The 23,531-nt window shown below is 34.9% G+C and overlaps 4 protein-coding genes and 1 long non-coding RNA gene across 6 annotated transcripts; 1 reads left to right on the top strand and 4 right to left on the bottom strand.

Moving 5' to 3' along the window:
- Positions 1-1,392: 1,392 nt before the first annotated feature.
- LOC115959477 lies at positions 1,393-5,840 on the bottom strand. Its single transcript, XM_031077894.1, has 7 exons — positions 5,610-5,840; positions 5,376-5,523; positions 4,728-4,829; positions 4,456-4,580; positions 3,376-3,662; positions 3,207-3,300; positions 1,393-1,922 (listed from the first exon to the last, which is right to left on the bottom strand). Exons 1-7 carry the CDS (start codon positions 5,724-5,726, stop codon positions 1,485-1,487), a joined length of 1,311 nt encoding a protein of 436 aa, XP_030933754.1. The 5' UTR covers positions 5,727-5,840; the 3' UTR covers positions 1,393-1,484.
- Positions 5,841-10,045: 4,205 nt separating this feature from the next.
- LOC115960371 (inactive exonuclease DIS3L2-like) lies at positions 10,046-12,072 on the bottom strand. Its single transcript, XM_031079240.1, has 2 exons — positions 11,273-12,072; positions 10,046-11,145 (listed from the first exon to the last, which is right to left on the bottom strand). Exons 1-2 carry the CDS (start codon positions 11,411-11,413, stop codon positions 10,810-10,812), a joined length of 477 nt encoding a protein of 158 aa, XP_030935100.1. The 5' UTR covers positions 11,414-12,072; the 3' UTR covers positions 10,046-10,809.
- Positions 12,073-12,983: 911 nt separating this feature from the next.
- Positions 12,984-14,573, bottom strand: LOC115961655 (DIS3-like exonuclease 2). The gene has a single exon (XM_031080593.1). The coding sequence runs from the start codon at positions 14,571-14,573 to the stop codon at positions 12,984-12,986; it is 1,590 nt and encodes a 529-aa protein (XP_030936453.1).
- LOC115960370 (kinesin-like protein KIN-4C) lies at positions 14,493-18,258 on the bottom strand. The gene is made up of 11 exons (XM_031079239.1): positions 17,930-18,258; positions 17,697-17,846; positions 17,454-17,606; positions 17,171-17,373; positions 16,882-16,997; positions 16,556-16,680; positions 16,245-16,281; positions 16,055-16,146; positions 15,435-15,596; positions 15,088-15,165; positions 14,493-14,793 (listed from the first exon to the last, which is right to left on the bottom strand). Exons 1-11 carry the CDS (start codon positions 18,038-18,040, stop codon positions 14,575-14,577), a joined length of 1,446 nt encoding a protein of 481 aa, XP_030935099.1. The 5' UTR covers positions 18,041-18,258; the 3' UTR covers positions 14,493-14,574.
- A 1,272-nt stretch (positions 18,259-19,530) lies between these two features.
- Positions 19,531-22,703, top strand: LOC115958963. Of its 2 annotated transcripts, XR_004084733.1 has the most exons (4): positions 19,531-19,584; positions 20,169-20,750; positions 20,972-21,061; positions 22,261-22,703. It is a non-coding gene; the product is annotated as an uncharacterized LOC115958963 (long non-coding RNA). The 2 variants fall into 2 exon arrangements; XR_004084732.1 differs by having other exon boundaries at positions 20,169-21,061.
- The last annotated feature ends 828 nt before the right edge of the window (positions 22,704-23,531 follow it).

Raw genomic sequence — 23,531 nt, 5'->3', positions numbered from 1 at the left:
TTGGAGACGGGAGAAAGGGCCTGGTTTGTTTAGCTGAGAATATGCTTCTGCAGGTGATCTCTACACATTTAGTTCACCATGAAAAATCTCTAAATCACTTGAAAAATAAGTGGATTTGTTGGGTTAAAATAGATCACCAATAAATCAAAGAGGCACTAATAAATCACCAAATAACTAATATGCAATAGAAAATAAATAACTCGGTTATTAGTTGATGAATCGAGAAAATCTCTTGTAAGACAAAAATCTCATCGGATGAATTTAATGCTATTACTCTAAGAATCCATTAATCAATAATCAAGCAGTAATAAGTATGAGGAATTTTACCATTACCCTGGCCTATCCTAAAATACTGACTTATAGTTGAACTTTCGCTTCAATACCCAAATAAACTTGATCTTATAACGGACTTCTTTGCTTTGCACAAATCTCCAATTTGTAACTATTCCGTTGCACGGATCCTAGTATATGACTAATTTTAGCAACTTAATTGATTGTTGTTGGTTGCAATCCCCAATTAAACTTGATCTTGTAGCAAACTTCTTTACTTTGCACAAATCTCCAATCTGTAACTATTCCTTTGCACGGATCCTAGTATGTGACTAACTTTAGCAACTTAATTTATTGTTGTTGGTTGCAAAGTTCTTTACTTTATAAACGATGAAGATCAGGAAGCACTTGGTTACAAAACTCTATGGCCAACAAATGCACTAGCTTCACATAAAGTATATGAGTTTTAGGTTTCAGTTTCCATACTTGATGACTTTTATATATATATATATATATATATATATGAATAGGGTTATAGAGAGAGAAACCCTAATCATTTAAATCATCCTGGGCCGAAATTCATATTTGAGAATTTTGAATTTGTAGTTCTCGACAAATTGAGCTTGTGTCAAGATTTAATGAAACGGCTTTTCTTCACTTATTTCTTGAATCAATCTTCATGTTTTTAATGATACCACTTGATGTCTCTAAGTAGCATACTTCTTGATATATTAAACTCAACTTAGATCTACCCAATTACAAGTAAAGTTTTTGTCAAAGAATAAGCTAATACATAGAAAAAATGACCCTACTAGGACTTGCAAGTTATTTAGTTACAAATAAACGTAAAGTTGACCATCTTACATTTCATGATAACTATAATTTGCTTAAAGTGAGCTGTATACATTGACTAAAGATCTCCAAGTACTGCCCTGTGATCATATTTTAATTTGGAAGAGGAGGTCATTGAAATGCTTAGTTGCCAAGTTGACCATCTTATATTTACAATGATTTTTACTCGCTTAAAGAGAGCATTGGCTAAACATCTCCAAGTACTTCCCTGTGTTCATATTCTTAATCTGTCAAGGTAATTAAACTCATCTGTCGCATGACTCGCACGTGTATGTTATAATGGATTTTTTTGAACGGTTATCCATATAAGAAGATACTGTAACATAAATTCCACAGATTCCAGGAATGAAATGTACTTTGGATCATTTTGCTCTGAAGCATGGCATCGACATGGAAACCATTTGAAACCTCCCATTTTCCCTATCTAAGCTGGCATTTACAGTGACTTCAAACTTCAAAGGACTGTTCTTTCCTTGTTGTAGCAACAATTTTAGAAAAAATAACCAAATGAAATACAGGTTCATCTTTTTGTCACAACTTTGTTTTCCCTTCCCTTTGAGACTCATCTCTGGATCTGATGAAAAAGAACCTGGAAATCCAGCAGCAGCTTTGGGGTGATTTGAGACTCTAGTGCAAAAATGCCTGTCCTTGTGAACATCTTTTGGATCAGGCTGCCAATCGTGCTTTTCCTCTCTATAGCATAAGTAGACCCTTTCAGCCCTAATGTTTCCAAACAAGATTTCTGCAGCCTTGTTCCTGACAAGTAAGGGCAAGTATTCTGATTCATCCCATACATACAACTGCAGTTGAATGCAAAGATTAGCTTAACACGTTGAAAACATATAAGAACATGCAAAAACTAACAGAATCTAAAGTAGTTACCAATTGCAAGATGATTAATGTTGATAATGAATAAGAATCTAAAATAAAATTATTATAAGTTCATTTGGATGTTCGTTCAGTTTTTGTTAATGAGATATATATTTTATCCAGCCTCTGCAATGATTTCCTTTCTGAAACAGTGAAAGGAGGACAATTTAATTTACAAATAAAAGGAATCCGCAACCACATAAAAGGTCCCCCTATCAAATCCTTTGGTGGATGATTGATTAGCCATTGTTGAGTTTTTCTAATAAGATATAAACCACCATTAAGGTCCATCTCCATGAAAGCTTTGGCTTTCTAAGTCACCAGATTGTTGAGATCTCATACACTGTATTCCATGGTTTTTTGGGGGGGTAATTTCACACCCACCTAGTGAAAATGCCATTTGAGTTTGAGTTTATTGGTTTCAAGTACTCTGAAAAGGACAAAATGTAATAACATTAGGATTGGGCATCAAACCAGCAATTCATTTCACACCCACCTAGTGAAAATGCCATTTGAGTTTGAGTTTATTGGTTTCAAGTACTCTGAAAAGGACAAAATGTAATAACATTAGGATTGGGCATCAAACCAGAAATTCTGCCTGCACACTAGTTTATCAGGCAATCTTCATCCTATCAGTAATAATAAATTAGTCTGCCCATTGTTTATATTCATAGAAATGGTGCAAGTCCATTTTTTTAAAACATATTTTAGAAGGTTTTAGGTTCAAAAATCATTCGTCTTCTATATCAAGTGATGGTTGATCCCATCCTTTTCTGCTTGGCATACACCTTATATTTCAAGAATTAGGTATCCATATGAGAAATACAAGCTCGTACTTTTGTTGGCTTTGTATTCTGCAGTTCTCCAATAGATAATATATTAATATCAATTAGTCCTTGTCTAGCTCTACTGAATGAATCCAAAATGATTAGTACTTCCCCTTTCATCATTTCAGTGTTTTTTTTTTTGGGCTTTTTTCCGAGTTTTTCATCATTTTAATTAAAGCATGTGAATGACTGCTAAATGATGTTGGTCATGTGAAAATGACCATATACTCTGAAGAAACATTGGAGAATTGAAGTCAGAGCAAAGAATAATCGCGGGTAACCTCAGTGAACACATGGTTTTCCATCAAGGAAAAAAGGTGTGGAACTTTATTGTTTTAATGAGGAAAATAATATGTAAATCAAAATAGTACAAGAACAAAACCATACCATAAGGGGCCTATATATCAAGCTCACTGCATGAAGGCGGTTTGAACTTTCTGAGCAATATCGTGGAATGGAATTTTGTTCAAACATGGACTTGCTACAATGAAAGGCAAAAGATATTCAATGTTATAGATTGCCACTGCAACAAAGCATAAAATATAATGTTTTATACCTGTACTCCAAATCCAAAGGGGAACCACAAAGCTGGCAGCCTGTGCAAATGAGATCCTCTACTAAACTAGTGTCTCCTGTTTTATATAATCTCCTGCTGATAAACATCTTTTCCTTCTCGGAATCACCCAGAGGTTTCTGAGTAAATGGCAGAAAAATTTCACCAACCGATGCATGGAAAACTGCCTTGCAGGAGTTGGATAGATGAGTTACTTCGGAAAGGGAATAACAGTCCCTAGATTTCATCTCTTCCAGCACTTTCCAGTTTCTTAAAAAATGCCCCTTTTTCTGCACAAGTTGTTATCAGTAATTTCCTCCAAAGAGTTAAATGATGCAGTCTAACATGAAGGCCAGACAAGAACTGAAGATGCAGATATGATTGAATATTGAAAAACCAACACAAACAAACAACCCATTTATCACCCAGGGTCACAAGCAATAGAAAAGCAATGAGAACACTTGGGGGCATCAAAGCTTTATAAGCATAAGCATATCATATATGGTAATATAATTCTCCAAATGAAAGTAGTATCTGTCAATTGCAGAAATGCTACTGATATCCCACACAGTTTTGAGCTTAACACAAACTGTGAGATATTTTATCAGGGTAAGAATGTATCTTCATGCAGGAATCTGTGGTTACCTAGAAAACCAAAATGGGTTCAAAATATGATATCATAAGATGCATAATATATACCACAGAGTAAACATGAAATCAAGAAGCCAAAGGCAGAACATGTGACTTTACTCACTGTTCATTTTATGTGAATTAGAGTGACCAGTGGGACTACAAAAAGAAGCCAAGTATAGACAACAGAACCACAAAGTGAAGAAGCATTTACCAAAAAACAAAGTAGCAACGATGGCCAAATTTATATGCATGCAATAAAATGACTTGGACACAACTCAACACAGATTCATAACCACCAAAAAAGAAGAAGATAACATTTTCCACAAATTGATTCATTTAAAAGAAAATTGCATCCATGCTCCATAAGCAACAGATTCCTATTATTAGCCACATTAATAGATTATATCAAATTTGAAAATAGAGGTAAACATAAAAGGGTAAATAGAATACTTGATCACTGTGCACGTTAAGATTGCAAAGAGTGGATCCAGACCGCTGTAACCATTCTATTACTCTCGTAAGCTTTTCCTTTGTTGTTGTCCCAACTCGGCAATTTGCTATTAAATCATCAACGCCTACAAATATAAATATAATATTTTACATGTCTTTCTTTTAATCTCAATTAACTTAATACTAATTACATGCTGATTCCTAGCTGTAAAGATCTAAAATCAGTTGAAATTTAAGTAGAAGAATAACATATCGTAGTATTAGTGCTATACCCTTTGACAAAATTGATTCATGAGGGTGGATTAAACATTGCAACGATGAGCATTGGACAGTTCTGGCCTCAACAAAATCTCCAAATTTTGCAATCTTTACATCTGAGTTCAAAAAAAGATGTTAAAAAGGTAAACTTAATAATATTATTTAACAGAACTCTAACAGTAGATTATGTCAGAAATCAAACCAAATTTTAAAACCAAAATAACACGTTCAACAGAATGCATTCTGAAGTAGAAGAATCCAATGTGAGTAATTGTATCCTAGAGATAATGTAAAATAGAATTAGATATTTCAGTGCAGCGCAGCCCTTTGGAGAAAATGGAAATGTAGAATCTATTAAGCTTTTAAAAACATCAAGCTTTTTATGGTCTTTGATCCTGAAAAAGTTGTAAATAAAAAAAAGCTGGAATTTCTACCCAACCAAAAAGAAAAGAAAAATGTGATATTGGGCATGATGAAGTTTTCTTACTTTTGGAGCTGAGTATTATGAATGAGTCACTTAACAGTTAACACCAAAAATTGTAATAATTAAATTGGGGCACGTTAGAAACTAATTTGGATATAATTTATTTATTTATTTATTTTTAATGAGTAATGAAACAAATGTTGCAATCTTAATAAGCAAATTAGAGTATAGAACTGACTTTGTAACAAAATGACATCACCAGGTGTAGATAATTGCATTTGCTTGTGCCATAGGGAGACAGGAAAAAATGGTCGTGTGTTGTCACCCACTTGAATTTCTGTCCTTATTACATGATCTCCTCCTCCTCCGCCTTTTGATAACTTGTACTGCGTTAATTGCAATACCAAAATTCAATTAATAAACTATCAAACAAACAAAAAATGAATAACATCCAAATGAAATAACATTCGACCTGAACAGTAGGAGTTGATCGGTGAACGAAAACGAGGAGCTGAACGAAATCGCCCACGTGGAGAGAGGCTTCGGAGAGATCGATGAGGGGTCCGTACCATCCTATTGCTGATGTCATCTCTCTCTTCCCACTTACTTTCTTACTTATTATTAGGTTTACTGTAGAGAGTAGAGTAGAGACTATCAGACTAGAGAGAGTGAGAGACTTTCCACCCTTTTTGGCGCCTTTAATTTGAGGATTTTTTTTTAAACCGTTGTTTTTTATATTTTGAAAACAACCTATATAATTTTTTTGTTGAAAAGTATTGTAGATAATAAAAAGGTAAAAATCTAAAAAAAATTAGTCAGAAACTTACAAGGGACCTGCAAATGGTAGGGAAAAAAAAGTATTAAACTTGATGCAATTGTGATAAATGGCTAGGATTTAAAGTGTTAGTAGAGAGAGAGAGAGGGGGTTTAATTACACAGTGCAATTGCATATTATAATTACGTCGAATCTCAATAATAAATAAATAAAAAAGCAATAAATTGGCTTATAATCAAAATGCAAATAAACAGTAGCACACTCAATTTATGGATTAGCTCAATCCACCTTCCTCGAATCACCCTCTAGCTTATTGCTTCTCTCTTTCTCTCTTTCTCTCTCTCTCTCCTTAAAAATATAATTAAAAACAAAAAACAAAAACTTATCACTTAAATATTATTTTTTTTCTTTACAACCTATGAATAGTAAGGTTGTATATATGCAACCTTATTATTCATAGGTTGCAATTTTTTTAAAGTATAAAACCCGGATGGAGTGGGTTTTTACTGTCTTGAGTTGTAAAATAGCAACTGAAGGGTGTTTACACCCCCCAATGCCAGTACTTAGGTCCTTATGACTCTCCAAAGTAAGCAAAGCTTGGCAACGTCACCGTCACCATCACCAACGGCTCATTGTTGGGCTGGTTGTCCACACAATGAGTTTGAGTTTTGATTTTCTGGTCATGTGGGTTTTAATTTTTATTATATTATGTATTTTTGAGGGTATAATTGTGTATTTGTGTGCATCGTGCTCTATATTTTATATAGTAAAAATATGAAATGTCACATTATTATTATTAGAGGGTGTAAACCAGCGTATTTACACGTTCTAATTTTTTCTCATATTTATTACCACATTAATATACAAGCACGAAACCAAAAAACAAGATTATTCATACTTAACTAGTGCCCCCAACTTAGCCAAAACCTTTAGATATTTTGAAATAATATTCTCTCTTTTTTCCACCTCTTTTGGAGGCTGGGAGTTTTGGAGAGTAGGAGTGAGGGGTTCTCCACATATCCATTTCATATTGATTAATTTATGCCTTCTATAAATTTCATATTACACAACTTACGAATTTAAGGAGAGTAAAATATTTGAGTTTTCGTTCATCTATCTCTTTTGAGAGGGGGGGGGGGGCGTCCAAATAATACCCCAAGCTTTGTAGGACCTCATAAACAAGAAGCTTGAGGTGGAAACTACAACCTACAAGTATCTTCTTCAAAAACTTGGCATAAAAAACTAATTAGAATTGCTTTTTATCTTTGGCACAATGTTGTATAAGGTAATAGTGAATCACTATTCAGTAGATGTGGCAATTTTTATCTATATCCATGAACCCACCCATCATTACTCACCTAATTTGGACAAGTCTTAACCCAATGCATTTGAATATTTGGGCTAAATTGGTATAGACCCATTAGGTTATTTAATTATATAGATCTTAATGGATAAGCCCACCAATACCCACTAAAACCCATCTAAAATTTAAAATAAACAACATAAAATCTAAATTTCTAGAAAACGATCAAAATACTCCTGAAACCTAGAAAATGACCAAAATACCCTAAAAACCTAAAAAATGACCAAAATACTCCCAAAACCTAAAAAATGACCAAAATACCCTAAAACCTAAAATTACCAAGATACCCCAAACCCCAAAAAATGACAAAAATACCCCTAAAACCTAGAAAATGACCAAAATACCCCCATCGAAACCTAAAAATTACAAAAGTACCCCCCAAAACCTAAAAATTGACCAAAATACTCCTGAAACCCAAAAAATGACCAAAATCCCCCCCCCCAAAACCTAGAAATTACCAAAATACCCCCAAAACTTGAAAATTATCAAAATACCCCCAAAATCCAAAATCCAAGAAAATGACCAAAATACCCTTGAACCCTAAAAAATTGTTGAAATACCCCAAAACCTAAAAATTACCAAAATACTTCTGAAACCTAGAAATTTACCAAAATAACCCTAAAGAAATCTAAAAATTATTGAATACCCACTAAAACCCATCTAAAATTTAAAATAAACAACATAAAATCTAAATTTCTAGAAAACGATCAAAATACTCCTGAAACCTAGAAAATGACCAAAATACCCTAAAAACCTAAAAAATGACCAAAATACTCCCAAAACCTAAAAAATGACCAAAATACCCTAAAACCTAAAATTACCAAGATACCCCAAACCCCAAAAAATGACAAAAATACCCCTAAAACCTAGAAAATGACCAAAATACCCCCATCGAAACCTAAAAATTACAAAAGTACCCCCCAAAACCTAAAAATTGACCAAAATACTCCTGAAACCCAAAAAATGACCAAAATCCCCCCCCCCAAAACCTAGAAATTACCAAAATACCCCCAAAACTTGAAAATTATCAAAATACCCCCAAAATCCAAAATCCAAGAAAATGACCAAAATACCCTTGAACCCTAAAAAATTGTTGAAATACCCCAAAACCTAAAAATTACCAAAATACTTCTGAAACCTAGAAATTTACCGAAATAACCAAAAAGAAATCTAAAAATTATTGAAATACCCCTAAAACCCTAAAAGATGACAAAAATACCCTCATAACCTAGAAAATTATTGAAATACCCTTAAAATAGAAAAAATGATCAAAATAACCCCAAAAACTAAAAAATTATTGAAATTCCCTTGTAACCTAAAAAATTACCGAAATTCCCTCGAAACCTATAAAATTACCGAAATTCCCTCGAAACCTATAAAATAATTGAAATACTCTTAGAACCTTTAATTTGTCGAACATATTCTCAAAACATCCAAAATACCCCAAACCTCTATTTTGGTAGTTTTAGATGTTTCAGGTGTATTTCGGTCATCTTACATGTTTAGGGGTATTTTGGTCATAATTTAGGTTTCAAGGGTTTTTATCGATCGATTTTTTAGGTTTTAGGGTTATTTTGGTCATTTTTTAGGTTTTGGGGTATTTCGATCATTTTTTAGGTTTCAGGGTATTTTGGTAATTTTTTAGGTTTTGGAAGTATTTCAGTCATTTTTTAGGTTTCGAAGGTATTTCGGTCATTTTTTAGGTTTAGGGGGGATTTTGGTAATTTTTTAGTTTTAGGGTGTATTTTGCTAATTTTTAAGTTTCAAGGATATTTCGATCATTTTTAGGGTATTTTGATCATTTTTAGGTTTTAGGGGGGTATTTTAGTCATTTTTTAGTTTTCAGGGTATTTTGGTCCTTTTTAAGTTTAGGGGGTATTTTGGTCATTTTATAGATTTTGGGGGTTTTTCGGTCATTTTTTAGGTTACAGGGTAATTTGGTAATTTTCTCAGGTTTCGGGGGTATTTTAGTCATTTTCTAGGTATCGAAGGTATTTTGATCATCTTTTAGATTTTACGGGTATTTTTCGTAATTTTAAAGTTTCAAAGGTATTTCGGTCATTTTTTAAGTTTAGGGGGTATTTCGATCATTTTTTAGATTTAAGGGATATTTTGGTCATTTTCAGGTTTTTGAGGTATTTTGGTAATTTTTAAGTTCTGGGGATATTTTGGATATTTTAGAGATTTTAGAGGGCATTTTGCTCATTTTAAAGATTTTGGAAATATTTTGATCATTTTAGTGGTTTTTACCTATATTTGGTAATTTTAGAGATATTGGGAGCATTTTGATCATTTTAGAAGTTTCATGAGTATTTTGCTCATTTTAGAGATTTTGGGAATATTTTGGTCATTTTAGTGGTTTTTGAGCATATTTGATAATTTTAGAGATATCAGGAGTATTTTGATTATTTTAGATATTTCATAGGTATTTTGCTCATTTTAAAGATTTTGACAGTATTTTGCTCATTTTAGAGACTTTGGAGATAATTTTGGATGTCCAAGGATATATTGGTAATTTTGGAAGTGTAGGGATATTTATGCCATTTTGGGTATTTAAGAGGATTTTGGTAATTTTGGAGGTCAAGAGGATATTTAAGTAGTTTAAGAGGTATTTGGGTCATATTGGGTTGAATGGGTGGATTACTACTAATTAAATAAATTGGGTTGGTAATGGATAATTAATTTATATATAAACGAGTCATAAATGAATAAATGGGTAATTATACACTTAACTCATTTATGACCCAACCTGCCCATTTGTCACACCTACTATTTCAAAGAAACTGTTAAATTAATACCCAACAAAAAATATCCATTAATAAGAGATCTATGTGCTGCTGCACGCTTGAGCTGAAATACAAGCCAAGCAGCACTTCAAAAGATGATTACAGTTCCAGTTCAAGTTTTCACCTAGGGAAAGAAGACAACACATTATTCTGACAGGGAGCTACTGCCAGTCACCCAGTTTTAACAGTTCAAAATACAATAAAGGCAATAACATACCAAATTGAAGTTACTAGATCCGACCACCCAAAATCAAAAAATATATTGGGCTGCAGTCAGAAGGAGAAAAATACAGCATGAATTTGGCTTCGAAGCTCAAATCCCAAGTTGAAGGTAGATTTTCAACAAGTAAAATATTGGATGGAACTGGCTACAAACACAAGGGCCTATTCCGGCAAGCTGCATCTGTTAAAAAAACAGAAAAACCACTTAAGTTAAAGCCACAACGAAAACCTCCACCATTATCTACAGCTACACCACCATTTTAGCATCATAGATTCATAAAGCATCACCAGACTTAAACCACAAATTTTTCTCTCTTCTAAAACTCTTGTGAACTATACACTAATTCATATCTACAACAGAGCTTGCCCATTCCATACAAAGCTCTGTTATCTTCATCTCCACAGAGTCTCCTTCAGTTGCAGTAGTTTGACACTACCAAACACCCAAGTTACCTTAGATATGAGCTCAGGTAAAGCCTTGCCCCAATATCAAGGGGACCATCATCCCCACCTACTGCATGAAGTACTACAGGAATGGTTGAAAGGAGATGCACTGTGAGGGGGAAACTCCAGGATCAACTTCAGTATTTGAAATGACAGATTTGCAAATGGGCTCTGAAGCCTGAGCAGCAACACCAGTATCACCTACCTGTTCACTAGAACTCCCTCCAAACACCCCCAGTTCAATTTTCACATCACATGGACTTACAACAAATTCAATGTCTTCAAGTGCCCTCCATTTACCAGGGCCACCTCTCCTAGAAGAGCGTTTGTTAGCTAAACTAAGCACCAATGTGGAAGTAGTCTCCAGCCATTCCACAGTCAAGCCTTCTACTTCATCATAATATATCCGGCGCTCAATCTGATAGAATGACAGGATAAAAATTAAGGGCAGCACAGAGAAAAACAAATGGGAAAAAAAAAGGGGGAGAGTGAGAGAGAGAGAGAGGGTTTTTAATTAAGGAAGATAGAAGTCAGAAACAACTTACAGCTAGCTTTTGAATATAAATGGACATGAATCTTGGCCCAAGACCCAATACTCTTGCTTCTGAAAATAAAATCTGCAGTAGGACAATAGATAGGCCAAACATGAAGCACAATCCAAACACTGAAACACTCAGGATGAACATAACAAAGAGAGCAATGCCTCAACAACCATAATACCAACTCGAATTCAAAGTATTTGGCTCAATCAGACTGATAAAATTTTACTGGTTATTTTATACTAGGACGCATGGACGCAACGAAAATGGTTGTGTGTGTGTGTCAGACATGGCTGCTTACATGCCCGCCTGTGGAGTGTCCGACCAAAAAAATTATTTTTTAATTGGGACACGGGCTCGACATGGTTGCAGCCCACTCTCAACACAGCTGACAATTAAAAAAATAAATAACTAAAAAATCAATGATTTTCTTCCCTACCAGTCTACCATGATAACAATCATCAATCTGTAGAACAAAACTTTTCAAAACAAACTTCCCTCTCTTTCACACTCTCAAACAGCTCCCCAGTTCTCTCACACACTCTCTCTGTGTTGCGCTACCAGCCATCCTTGGCTTTCTCACTGCCAGATCATCCAAACAGCAGCATCGCACCTTGTTGGCCATCCTCAGTGTCAGATCAGTGACCCAAAAGGACCATTGCACCTCCATCAGATTTCTCAAAGTTGTTGCAGATCACTCCTCACCATCAACTTTACATCTCTCTTGCGGTCTCGCCCACCTGGCCTTGTTCTCTACTCTAATGTTTTTGACTTTTTTATTAAAAAAAAAAATTTTTTTATTTTATTTTATTTTTGTTTTTGTTTCTAGAGAGTTCTATTCTCTCGTATCTATCAAGACAAGGGGTTTTAAATTGTAATTTCATTTTTGGTTAAATCCTTAAGATTGTTAGTTACCAATAAATTATAGTCTGGTTAAGTTTTTGGATTTTATTCATTTTTTATTATTAATTGTTATAAAATATAAATCTTCTGTTAAAATTATTATTTATTAGTACATTATGGTCAATTTACTGTTAAAAATACAATATTTTATTGTCAAAAATTATCATTTAGTTGCATTTTTTATTTATGTTTGAAGTTGAATTATTTGTAGATAAAATTAATAAAAATGTGATTGCTACTAATAAATTACACCCTAAAATACCTAAAAATAATTAATTAGTTACCATGTCCCTACAATGTCATGTCCTAGTTTTTTAAGAATTGCAGTGTTGCCTTGTCTCATGTCATGTCAGTGTCTGTGCTTCTTAGATTTTACATTAAGCTTCTAATTAAGAATGCACACTTCAAGATTGGAACAGTAGTTACAGTACAATGCTTTGAATTATTAAACTATCAAGTCTGATAGAAAGCTACCCATGAAGAGAATGAGGGTGAACACATTTCACATAGTGAGGGTACTTGGTTGTAGCATTCCTGCCAAATACTAAGGATCTATATATATACACACACACATTGGAATTCAAGTTAAAGATAACAAAAATCATGATGCAAGTATATGATATGAAATATGTAAATACAGAGTATGGTGGCAGGAGGTATGACAAAAGCAGACATAGATAACAAATCCCAAAGTGAATGCAGCATTTAATGTAGGACAATGTAGCACCTTAGTGATGCACTAATATCTTTCCACAATCACAATCCACCAGTGGTAATAATTTGTTTTTAAAGGTTAACGAAAGAGGACTGCAAATTAAAATTGCGCTGAAGGAAGAATAAAAAATACCTTTTTTTTCTTTAGCAGGACCCACATGTAGAGCTTGTCACAGGCATCCTTCACATGACTGCTAGCCTGCTTTCTTTCATTGCAATAAGCAGCAACATCTGCAAGTGATTCAGAGCAGGGAACTCCATGCTTTACTGCTGCAGCTGACAGTGCTTTCTTACCTTCCAGGGATTCCGCAGTATCTCTATCAAAATGAATACAAGTGAAACATCTTCTTGCTACTTTCTCTCCCCTGCTAACTTTTGGCAGAGATCCTCGATAATTCAAGTACAACTCCTCAGCCTCTATGGCTGCAGCCAGTGTCCGGTGCACTATAATATCAGGATACCGATGCAGAGGTGAAGTAAAATGAGTGTAGTGAGGAACAGCCAGTGCATAATGACCCCAATCATTTTCACCGTTTTTCTGATCTCCACTACAAAAGTAAGTAGCCACTTGCATTGGTCTCGAAGCATATGAGATCAGAATGTCAAACAGCACAGTATCATCCTTGAGCTTTTCCCTGATTTGCTCCAGCGACTGATTAAACCGACCAGAAGAAGAAGTGTCCAATTCCAAACCATGTTTGCAACAAAATGCTTCAAACTCTCTGAGCTTCCACATATTTGGTTCAGGATGCCTCCACAGTAATGCACTATCAGGAAAAGCTCTAGATATGATTTCCGCAGCTGTCCTATTTGCCAAAAGCATAAACTCAACCAAAAAGTTTGACTCCTTCTGTCCACAAAGCATGCTATCATATGGAATACCATGATCATCAAATAGATAAACAACTTTGGAGCTCTCCAGACGTAAAGCCCCATCACTAAATCTCTTCTCCTTCAAAATTTTGGAGATTTCATGAAGGCTTTTAACAGATCTAACAACATCAGGCCACTTGAAATGGCCATACAACTGGGGATTCCCATTTTCAGTGATATTAGAACTATCCACATTACTTATTTCATCAATAATGTCCTGAGCCTGTTTGTATGAAAGCTTGCAACAAGATTGTATCACAGAGTGGCCAATCCAATGGTCAACAACATCCCCAGCATAGTTGATGTCCACAAAAATAGAAAATGCAAGTCTGTCTACTCCAGGGTTAAGAGAACACAGATTCTCTGAAAACATTGGGGGCAACATTGGTAATTTGTATTGTGACAGATAGACACTTGTTGATCCAACTTGTGCTTCTATCTCGATGGCTGTGTCCGGTAAAATAAAATATGACACATCCGCAATGTGGACTCCTACTCTGAAATTGCCATTGGACAATTTTTCAATAGAGAGAGCATCATCCAGTTCAATGGCAGTGGAAGGGTCAATAGTAAATATGCACAAATTTCGAAGATCTCTTCTACTTTTAACTTCCTCAGGTGGCACCTCCCAAGGAATATGTGGAATGCTAGATAGTAATTCAGGAGAAAATTCAGATGAACGGATTGCACTTTCAAATAAAATTGCATTGATCTGTGCCTCTACTTCACTGCCCCATCCAAAAATATGCAAGACATGGGCTAGCGGAACAGAACTTTCTTCATCCCATTCTTCAATTTGTGCAGCTACCAGCTCCATTTCAACTGCGGTTGGCACACTTACTAGGTAAACAAGCACACAAAGTCCCACAACTACATCCAGAAGCATGGCATGTGCATCTCACTGTTTTGCAAGAAGAGTTTTTACTGCAAGAGCTGCAATGGAGGAGCTCCTGTGGCCAATCATCATCATCCGAATCATCCAAATATTCTGATTCAGATGTATCCATGTCTTCTGATCTAGAGGAGCTCCTGTAGCCCTAAAATCATGTATAGAATAATTCAGCCAGTAAAATAATACAAAAAAAAAAAAAAAAAAAAAAAAAAAAAAAAAAAGAAGAAGAAGAAAAGAAGCAAACAGTTTTTGGCTGATGGTAAAAAAATTAAAAAAAATAAAAAATAAAATAAAAATAAAAAAGAACAGCAATAGAAACAATTAACCAATAATATGTAACTGGAAATCATGTATAGCATAATTCAGCAAGTAAAATACCAAAAAAAAAAAGCAAACTATTTTTGGTTGATTGTTAAAAAGAAGAGAAGGGTGCGCCTACCTGGTTGCGCAAGTCATTCTTATGCCCTTCATTGTTTAGGTCCCCATCCATTGCCATTCTCCTTTTCTTCGAGACATTCTATTGCAAAGTAGAATAGAAAAAAAATAATAATAATAAGAAGAAAAATAACAGACAACCATGTCCAAGAAAGTCAAAAGGATAGTTTAACAACGTATGATGTCACTTAATAAGTATAGCTATATAGATCCAAATCCAATTTAATGAAATAGATGGCCCACCCAAATCCAATAGATTATGTATATATGTAGATTGTATCACTATTTGTTTTTTCCCTCTCCCAAGATATATTACTCATGGTCAGATTAGAGGTACCGTAATGCACTTACCAGTGAACGTATAAGTTCTGCTTTGTCCATCTCCAACTTCAGAACCTTTTCCTTCAAATCTCTTATTTCTGAGTCCTTATCTCTTATTTCTGAGTCCTTTTCTCTACAGTCAATGCAACGTTTTGTAGACATAGAAGCTTTTTTTGTTTTTTGTGGCAAAACCTGGCATGTAATTATAAAAAAAAAAAAGTATGAAATAACAGTGAAAGCCCTACACCTAAGCACATTAAAGGTAACATACAATGATGATAAAAACGACAGCCAACTATACACAGGCAACTTTGTTAGACAAATATCTGCTTTTTTATTATATTTAATATCTTCAATTTATATTGTTTTGATTTTTTAAGCAATCAACTAGAGAGAAATTACCCGGTTTCAGTATGCTGCACTCAATGATAATGTGGTTACCAAAACAGTTCTTGGACAGCAAATTAATAATGGAGAAAAATCTCTTTCTAGGAAAGAATATGTATGTATAGTTATCAATCTATGTATGTATGTATAGTTACACTCTACCATTTCCATGACCAGACCCTAAGAAAGATGGGATCTAAGAGGCCCACAAACACAGTTCAACAGTAGATTGAACCAATAAAGTATGTTGAGAGAATACTTACAGCTGCCTTGTTCTGAATGTTGCGAGCATGATTTGCATACTTCAATGTGCTCAGGGTTTCCTTAAGATTTGCGTTGGCAGGACGTACACAAGCTTCAATCAATACAAAACATTGTTAACATTAAAAATAAAAAGGAGGAATTACAAGAAAGAAAGATCTAAGATGCTTGAATAAGTATATTGACACATACCAATCATAACCGTTTTGCTGTTTCCTCCAAGAGAATCCTACAGATTCAAATTTCAATAAACAATCATGAGAGAATTTTTTACAATCAGTCAAATTTTCACTTTAAATACCAAAAAATGTTAATAATAACCCTTATTCCATTATTTTGGTACTTATGGCAGTCTCCATATTACACCTTCTTACTATGTGTTCTTGTGTTATGTAAAATATAATGTGCTAATCCATGACCAGATCCAATTTCATTGGTACAAGCAAATTCTAAGAAATTATACTTACAATTTAAGTAAGAAAAATAAATATTTATTCACTTGCCTGTAACAAGTGGGTTAACTTCCTATCACGATACGGAATGTGACGTATTTCTTTCCTCTTCCTTTTACCTCCCAAGTCACTTATCACCTTGCCAAGTGCCAATAAATCCTCATTGATAGAAGTTCCTACATCAAATAAACTATTAAAACAAACACAAATGGGAAAAACTCCAATTTAAATGATGAAACATACTTTTCATTCCATATATCACATTCACAATAGATGGCTATTTTAGAATTTAAAACTACAAAGCTATAGATGTTCATCTTGCCACTATCTTATAAACCATTTTGTAACAGATTGAAACCCCAAGACCAAGTCTCTACCTTTACCAGCGAGATCCACTAGAAGCAGTTTTGCACATATGATGTCATCACCAATGTCTTCATTGTGTGCAAAATTCTTTTGCTCCATAGTAATTGTAAAGATAGCATGTGAGCCACTGGAAAACGGTACAAAAAGTTAACATGAAGTTCAACATTATAAATTATATAACTTTCAACATAATGAAGTATGGCAACAGTTCAAATTATGAAGTGTTCATTCAAAACTACAAAGCTAGAGATTTTCATTGGCAACACTTTTCAAAAATATATATCACTATGAAATTTTCACCTTGATTGGTCATTCATATCAGTACTCCCAGTGGCACGAGAGTGGGAACCGCAAGATAGATGTGTTGCCATCTCTTCTTCTGTCCTAACTTCTGCCTCAATGACTCCAGCAACTGTTGTTCCTCCATCAATTTCTCTAATTTGTAAGGAAACCCTTGCACGCAAATTTGGATCTAGCAAATCATACACTTTATTCGTGAGTACCTGTCATCACATCATACCACATCAAGTAGTGAGGCAAAGGAAACAAAACGAAACAAGCTAAGTAGAAGTATTTCTTTTACCTCAATAAATGAGACTCTAATAACAAATTCTCTTGAATCTTTCATCACTTCGACTCTCTGGAATATGTCTTCCATTACTTTAGGTATGACTCCTACATTACTTCCCTTCCCTGAATAGTTACTCCCCATGGTGTACGTCTTCCCCGACCCCGTCTTAAAAAACATAAACAGAGTAAACTCAGCAATGTATCAAAACATATTTTCGAGTGTTCTAACTCTATAAGATAAAATAAAAAGTTATACCTGGCCATATGCAATAAGAGTGGCATTACGACCATCGAATAGTGCATCCACAAGAGGAGAAACACAATCACCGTATAATGCAGAAGCAGGCGAGCCAGTACTACCACCATAAACATAGTCGAAGGTGAAGGACTCCGAACCAATTTGCACCTAATTTTGAACACCAAATTTCAAGCTAAATCATACACATATCATCAAATTAGATTAAAACTAATTTTTAAAAAATCAAGTACCTGAGGCAGAGGTTCACCATGAACCACTGAAATGCAATCCGTACCGTCATCTGGCCTGATACTAACCGCGACTCGGACGCGTTGGGAACTCCTCGCTTCCGAATTCTCCATCTCCAAAACCAGAGAGATTGCGAGAGATCGACGGGCTTTTGGTTTTGTTTGGGTTTTTTTTTTTTTTTCGAAACGAAACAGAGAGAGAGAGAAATACAATGTTACTGTTGCTATTACTTTGAGAATGAGTTTGAGAGGGTTCGAGAGGGTTCGAGAGGGGCTCGAGAAGTTTCAGGGTCTTGAGAGCTGATCTGAGGAGAGAGCTAGAGAAGGAGAGCAACGGGAATGAGAAAAGAATAAGACTAAAAAAAATAGAAAGAAGTGTTCTTTAATAGCTTTGGGTCAGTCTCCTGTTCCCTTTCTGTTTTTTAGGCCAAAATGGCCAACTGGCCCTAAAATCCTAAGTATATAGTTAGTTGGCTTTGTTTAGAAACATAATAGCTTACTAGCATCTCGAGTCTCAAAGACTCGATTTTGGCCTTCAAAATCGAGTCTTTGAGGCTCGATTTGTAGCTTAGACCACTCTGATGTGGCAGAGTTGCCACTTGGCATCCACATAGAAATCGAGTCTTAGAGACTCGATTTCTAATCCAAAATTTTTTTAAAACATTCTAAGTCTGTACGTGCCAGAAATACCCAAAACCAATTTAAGAAACTTTACCTCTACGCAGATCAGATCAGATCAGAGGGAGGGAGAGAAAGAGAAACTCACCGCTACTCACCAGCGCGGCCTGGGGCTCGCGCCGGCCAGCGTCGCGCGCGGCCAGGGGTCGCGCGCCGGCCTGGGGTTCGCGCGAGCCTGGGTCGCGCGCGGCCAGAGGCTCGCGCGAGCCTGGGTCGCGCCGCGGCCATAGGCTCGCGCGAGCCCCAGGCCACGCGCGACCCAGGCTCGCACGAGCCCCAGGCCGCGCGCGACCCCTGGCCGCGTGCGACGCTGGCCGGCGCGAGCCCCAGGCCGCCTGGGTCTCGCGCGAGCCTGGGTCGCTGGTCAGTTTCTGGTCATGCCGCGCGCGCCTGGTCTCCGATCTCGATCTTCTCTCCCTTTCTGTTTCTGGTTTTCTTTTCTTTTTTTCTTTTTTTTTTCTCTGGGTTTTTCCTCTGATGCTCTTCTTTTTTTTCTCTGGGTTTTTCCTCTGATGCTCTGGTGTTTGGGTTTTTCCTCTGATGCTCTGGTGTTTGGTCTGAGTTGGTGTTAGTCATAGGCGTTAGAAATCGAGTCTTAGAGACTCGATTTCCATGTGGATGCCAAGTGGCACCTCTGCCACATCAGAGTTGATCCGAGCTACAAATCGAGCCTCAAAGGCTCGATTTTGAAGGCCAAAATCGAGTCTTTGAGACTCGAGATGCTAGTAAGCTATTATGTTTCTAAACAAAGCCAACTAACTATATACTTAGGATTTTAGGGCCAGTTGGCCATTTTGGCCCTGTTTTTTAGGGGGTACGGTACCTACATAAGTTTTAGCCATTAGATTTACTTGTTTTAATCTTAGCCGTTTGTATAATTTTAATAGTATATCAGTTACCGGTCAGTCAAGTTAATATATAAAACCAAAAAAAAAAATATGGTTCTTCTTCTCTCTCGCACCGCTTCTGATCTGAAGCAGGTTCTTGGAATTTTTTTTTCTAAATAACAATAAATATTAAAAAATTTAGTTAATTGTCACGTTTCAAAACAATTTTGAAAACTAGCATCTCGAGTGTCTAAAACTTGAGTTCCAAGATAAAACTCGAGTTTTTAAGTCTCGATTTGTAAGTGGATTAAGTTAAATTGGGAAAAAAATCAGGCTGAAAATCAAGTTTTAAAAACTCGATTTCCATTAATTGAGAAAAAACGCCGCTATAGGTCTTTAAAACGTCACTATAGGGCTTAAAAACGCCACTATAGAACCCCCTAAACCTGTACTTATAAAAAAAATTTGCAGAAAAACGCCGCTATAGGGCTTTAAAACGTCACTGTAAGGCTTAAAAACGCCACTATAGGTGAAATTTTTTTCATGGAAATCGAGTTTTAAAGACTCGAGATCTATGTGGCATTTTCACACTCGCGAGTCGAGTCTTTTAGACTCGAGTTATAATATGGATCTCGAGTTTCTAAAACTCGAGATGTTAGTTTTCTTAATTGTTTGAAAACGTGCCTAACTTACTATTTTGAATGGCTGAAGGAATCTGATATGCACAATACCTCCAGGTTCTTGTGGGTTCTTCTCTTTTGTCGTCTCTTCTTTCCAACCCTCATCACTGATGTTCTTGGTTAAATCACTGAATCTATTTTTTGCTATCTTGTGTCTTTACAAACTAGAGTCTAAATTTCTTATAGCATTCATTTAGGGATTTTGATTCTTAACCGTTTTCCTCTTTATTTGTTGAAGTTAGGGAAAAACTCTAGTGGTCTGTTTGGATGCCATGGATTCAGTCTCTTCCATCAATTGTATATCTGAATAACAAAATATTGATAGGATTGTCTGGGTTTATTTGTGCTCTGTAGGTTTCGTTCGATTTGTTTAAGAATTGTATGTGGATTTTGTTTGATTTGTTTCTGATTTTTTTGGGGTTTCGTTTGATTTGTTTATGATTTTTCTGTGGGTTTTGTTTGATTTGTTTCTGAATTTTTGTGGGTCTGTATCTGCTGTAAGGATGAGAACTGGGTTGGTTTAGTTTTGATAAGAAATTGTTGATTTCTTTTTTGGAGTTCAAGGTTGGACTAGTGGAAATGCAAAGTGTTTGATGAAATTCTTCTATGAGCTGGGAATTCCAAGAGCTACTTGTACGAGTCAGTGATACAAATTTTCAAAGCTGTAGCTATAAAAATATTAAAAATACAAACTTTAACATCTTTTTTTTTTCTTTTATTTGACCAAGAAATTATCAAAATCTTAAGGTTGAAAGTGGTACTAAATTTCTGTTATTTTTTATTTTTTTTAATGTTTTTGCCCTTTGTGTGTTTGTTGGGTGTTTCTTAGATCTTGTTGATTTTTGTGTCAAATTTTACAGGTTCCGGGTACACTAGGTCGCAGGCTTGGACCCCTGGTTAGCTTCAAACCAACGAATTTGGTTTGCTATAGAACGCTGCACACAGGCAAGGTATACACATATACATGTACATATATTCTTTGCGTTTGTGTTTGATTGTTTTGGTTAGATTGTATCAGTTGTATAATTGTATTGTTGTAAATGGTGATTAAATTACTAGAATGAGTTAGAAATAGTCCACTGTACTTTGCACCTTCAGTTTTGAACTATCAATTTTATCCCTTGGTCAATCAACTGGTATTATCAATTTTTGCTTTTGGTATTTCAAAAAGGTAAAGTCTTTGGCTTATTTTGGTAAAATTTTCATGGGTATTTTATTTTGTTTTGTTTGGATTTGTCCATGCGGTTCTATATCTATTGGTAAGGCTGGGAGTGGCAATTTTATTGAGGTTTGGTGCTTAGGCTGGTATAGTTTTGTTAAGAAATTGTTAGAGATTTTATGTTTTTTAGATTCAAGGTTGGTCTAACTGAAATGTAAATTTTTGTATTAAATAACCATGTAAAGCAATTAACTGTTCGATGAAATGCCTCTGTGAGCCGTGTATTTTGATGCAAGAGTTTTTTTACTAAGATTTTGAGCAATTGTACACAGATTATGAGTTCAGGTGTCCCTATGAAACAGAGACAAGTTAGTATAGGTTAGTAAACATTATTGGTTGTCTTCAATGGTAATCCAAGCAGTGGCCTTTGAAGTTTGAACCTAAATATTATACTATGTGTGTGATGGTCACCTGACCCCCACACCCAACCTGCTGTAAATCTAAAGAAATTGATTTTAATTGGATTGGTACTTATCTTTATAAGGATTTTCTATTATGTGGGTTGCCAATCATGTACGTCCACGGAACTTGGTTAAATAAAAACCATTGGATTAAGCTAACTAGTATTTGGATTTGGATTTGGAATCAAGGCATTTTAAATCAATTGTTTTCATTGCTATGCTTTCAATAAAATTGTATGATCTCAAATTATAATTTGACCACCTCATGATTCTCTTTAATCTTCTTCAATATATGCAACCATGACCAATTTAAGAAGTGGATAGTGGTGCTATCAAATTTAGTCTTGTTACTGTTATCGTAAAAATAAGTTTGATTATTCTTAAGTATGGTTTCATTTGCTATTTAGTTTGTTGATTGCTCTATTTAGGTGTTGCAGCTTTTAGCTGCTAGTGTTTTGTTGTTTGTATAGCTTGCTTATATCTTAAATGTTTGATTAAAGGAATTGTATATCTACCTTTTGTTTTAAAGAAGGATGTTCAAGGGAGATTTGAGAGCAAACTATGCAGTTGTGACTCAATGCTTAATTGTATCCTTTGCTATAAATGAGGACTCAAATCTGCAATGTATACTACATTATCAAACTAGAGACTGATGCGTCCTATGATGAAGAATTATTGAAAGCTTGGTATTGCTGGATATCTTGTGGTGCTCTATTATTGTCAAAGCCTGGTGGATTTGTTGTTTCATTACTCAGTTGTGACATGTTGCTGTAGTGTTAAGAAATTGTGATAGCTTGATGATGTTAATGTATAAGTTTTGTTGTAGATTGTGTTTTAGGAGTGGCCAGTTTTAGCTTGATTTGTTGAGATCATGGCACTTTGTTGAGGGGTGTAAGCTATCATAGCCTATTGTTTTGTTGTAGTGGGTCTGTTGTAAACTTTTATTTGCAAATGCCAATCTTAGTTTTGCTATGGCTTGGGTGTTCTACCTTGCATTTTGGTTGTGTTTTTAGTCAATAAAAACATCATTGTTTCATAAATAAATAACTGAAAAAGTAGGTGGTGATGCAAGACAAGGATAGGGGAAATAAAAGTAAATGAGGTACAAATTATAAAATCAAACGATAAAAGTAAAGAAATATAAGCTTTGGCAACGAAATCATTGTTTATCATATTTGTAACTATGGTTAGAACAAATGACCACACACCAAGAATTATTTTAATATAAAAAATATTTTATTTATACAATGATATTTACACTTGTGATGAAATTTAATTATCCTAGAAACCACCTCAAAATTAAAAAGTATCCTAAAAAATGAATATTTTAAAGTTAATATTATCACTTACTGGGGAGAGAGAGAGAGAGAGAGATCATTTTTTAGGTTTCTTTTTTAATTATTAGAGAGATTACGTATATTTATAATTGTCAAGGATTGTTGGTTTTGGGGGGCTATCTTGATCTTTTTCTTTTGGAGGTGTAGGATATTTCAAATTCGATTTATTCTCAATTATTAAAAACTAGTATGTAACCCATACTTACACACGAGAATAATGAATTGTAGTGGTGCTATTGATGTTAGCTTGGGTTATTACTTATTAAACATATAGGACATTAGTTTGAAGAAGACATTTAAAGATACTAAAATGGTTTTCCTTACAATTTTCATGATATTAGTTAAGTCAAGTTTCTCATTACTTTGCTATTACATATATAATTTTGAAAATCACTATTGGATACTACATATACAATATCAATTCACAATCATTGTACGTGAAATTCTACTAAATACAACACAA

Source organism: Quercus lobata, chromosome 9 (assembly GCF_001633185.2).
Source record: "Quercus lobata isolate SW786 chromosome 9, ValleyOak3.0 Primary Assembly, whole genome shotgun sequence".
NCBI classification, from domain to species: Eukaryota; Viridiplantae; Streptophyta; class Magnoliopsida; order Fagales; family Fagaceae; genus Quercus; species Quercus lobata.
This window is presented reverse-complemented; position numbering and strand designations above follow the sequence as displayed.